Here is a 2173-nt window from a genome sequence, read left to right as displayed (position 1 = left end):
AATATAATTCGTATATTGAATGGAAGATGTTTACATATATATATACTAAGACACAGCTTAAACCTAGTACTAATTAAATACATTTAGAGTCTTATATGTATTGACTCTTATACGGGTTCTTTTGGGTTTTGTGGAACAAGAGACCATTTGTTCTTCTCCTGCAGTTTCATCTCAGAAGTATGGGCGGCTCTGGCTCAAGGGCATTCTCACAACGCTGTACACTACAGATTGGTCTTCACTCATAATTGGGGTGTCGCAGGCACGCCATGATCATGTCTCTGGTTTTCTTACGTTTTCCAAACAGTAGGGGACATGGTGAAGCTCCGACCACAGCGGCTAGACTTATTGAGTGGATTGACAGGCATATCCGAGATCAGCTTTTGGCTATTCATAAACTGGGTGATCGCAGATGCGATGCAGCTTTCCAACAATGGCTGCAATCTCGTATTTAGCTACATACCTCTTGTCTCCTGTCGGCAATTTTCTCTAGATTCTTTTATCAGCTACATATTCAATGTTGTAAAAACGTTTATTTTTTTTTAAATATAATTTAACATTACATTCCAAAAAAAAAAAAATAGGTTCATGAGAGAATGAGATTAATTATATACATATTCAGATGTTAAACATCATAAACTTTGCTCAAATATTTGTCGAGTAAATTGTCAACGATAACTTGATAAGCTCTTTCGGTTGGATGATAGCTATCCCAAAATATATAAGCCGAAGAATTCGAACAGGTGAATGGGGTCAATGAGTTACACAAATAGGACATCGCAAGAGTTCCTTTACCACAACATCCTCTATCAGCTACCTCAAAACCTGAAACGAAATGAGATATATATGAATAGTATAAATTACTTCGAATTAGATAATAAAATTGAAAAACGTACATAGATAAATCTGTTAGATGGACTTACCATATTTTTTAGGGTGTTGGATCATGTCGTAGAGAGTATCATAAACATCAATGTAAAGGATAACACCATCCAACTCTTTATCTAAAGAATCTAGTGCTGGCGAAAGTCTTGAATTGAATTGTTTTGCCATGTTGTTTAAAGGTTGATTACATCCTCTTGTTAGTAAACCCCCATATACAGTTGTTTGAAGTGGAACACAACCTACGGGGACTGCACTAAAGACTCCAATTTTTCTAGCTCCAAGCTTATGTAATTCCTAATTATGAATAGTTGAGGAGATAAATTAGTTTGTGAATACAATTATATATATATATATATATATATAACTATAAATAATGTACTTACTCTCACGAATTTGACAGCAGAGTCAGCCAAGAAATTAGCATACGAGGTACGATCATATCTATGAGCTCGAGCTAAATAAGTGTGAGCAAGGTCATTGCTACTAGACACCACAAGAAAGATACTGTTTTCCAAAATATCTTTGGCTTTTTCTTCTCCAAAATGTTTCTTCATCTTTGATATATATTCTTTGAAATATGTGAGTTGATCCCACACCGATATCACTGACTATACAAAATAAACATAAATATAAGACACAAGAATCACTCACAAGAAAAACTAACGATCATGATATGGGAAAACATTAGTACCATAATTTGTGCTGTTAATGGATCATAACCAGTTCCTCCAGATGCAAATGTTACACCGTTAAGAAGATCCTCAGGCTTCAAATTCGGATTCATATATGCGGGTAATGTCTTGGCCAATCCCAACTTTTCAGCTGCAATATTTTGTAACATACTTATAGAACTAATAAATAATTATACTTTCCAAGTTTGAGAAAAATAAAAATAGTTCAAATGGGTTACCAATAAGATCGGATGGAACTCTTCCATCAGAAAACCTTCCAGTGGTAGAGCCTCCAGGAAAATCTTTTCCATACGGAGGGAAGTTACACTTAAGAAGAGTGGGAAGATTGTTGTTATTTCCTGTATCCATTATTGAATCTCCAAATACTATTAGTGCTGTGATTGTTGTGTTTTTCCCTTGCTTGGCGGCTGCATTAGCTTCGGCTGCGATTGTTAATACCAAAGCGAGCCACAACATTTGATACTTCATTCTCTCTTGTTTGATTTGCTTACTTTTCGGCTGAGAAATTTAATATGTTTGTGTTTTACCAATTCCAAAGTCATGTGAGCATGCTTATATATATATATATATATATATATATATATATATATATATATATA

General features: G+C 34.5%; 1 protein-coding gene across 1 annotated transcript; it reads right to left on the bottom strand.

Annotated features, from left to right (window-relative positions):
• LOC104750174 (GDSL esterase/lipase At1g58725-like) lies at positions 588-2080 on the bottom strand. Its single transcript, XM_010471931.2, has 5 exons — positions 1793-2080; positions 1574-1704; positions 1266-1490; positions 921-1176; positions 588-822 (listed from the first exon to the last, which is right to left on the bottom strand). The coding sequence occupies exons 1-5, from the start codon at positions 2040-2042 to the stop codon at positions 623-625; spliced, it is 1062 nt and encodes a 353-aa protein (XP_010470233.1). The 5' UTR covers positions 2043-2080; the 3' UTR covers positions 588-622.

Source organism: Camelina sativa, chromosome 16 (assembly GCF_000633955.1).
Source record: "Camelina sativa cultivar DH55 chromosome 16, Cs, whole genome shotgun sequence".
NCBI lineage: Eukaryota > Viridiplantae > Streptophyta > Magnoliopsida > Brassicales > Brassicaceae > Camelina > Camelina sativa.
The sequence above is the reverse complement of the archived record's forward strand: the minus strand, read 5'-3'. Positions and strand labels throughout refer to the sequence as shown.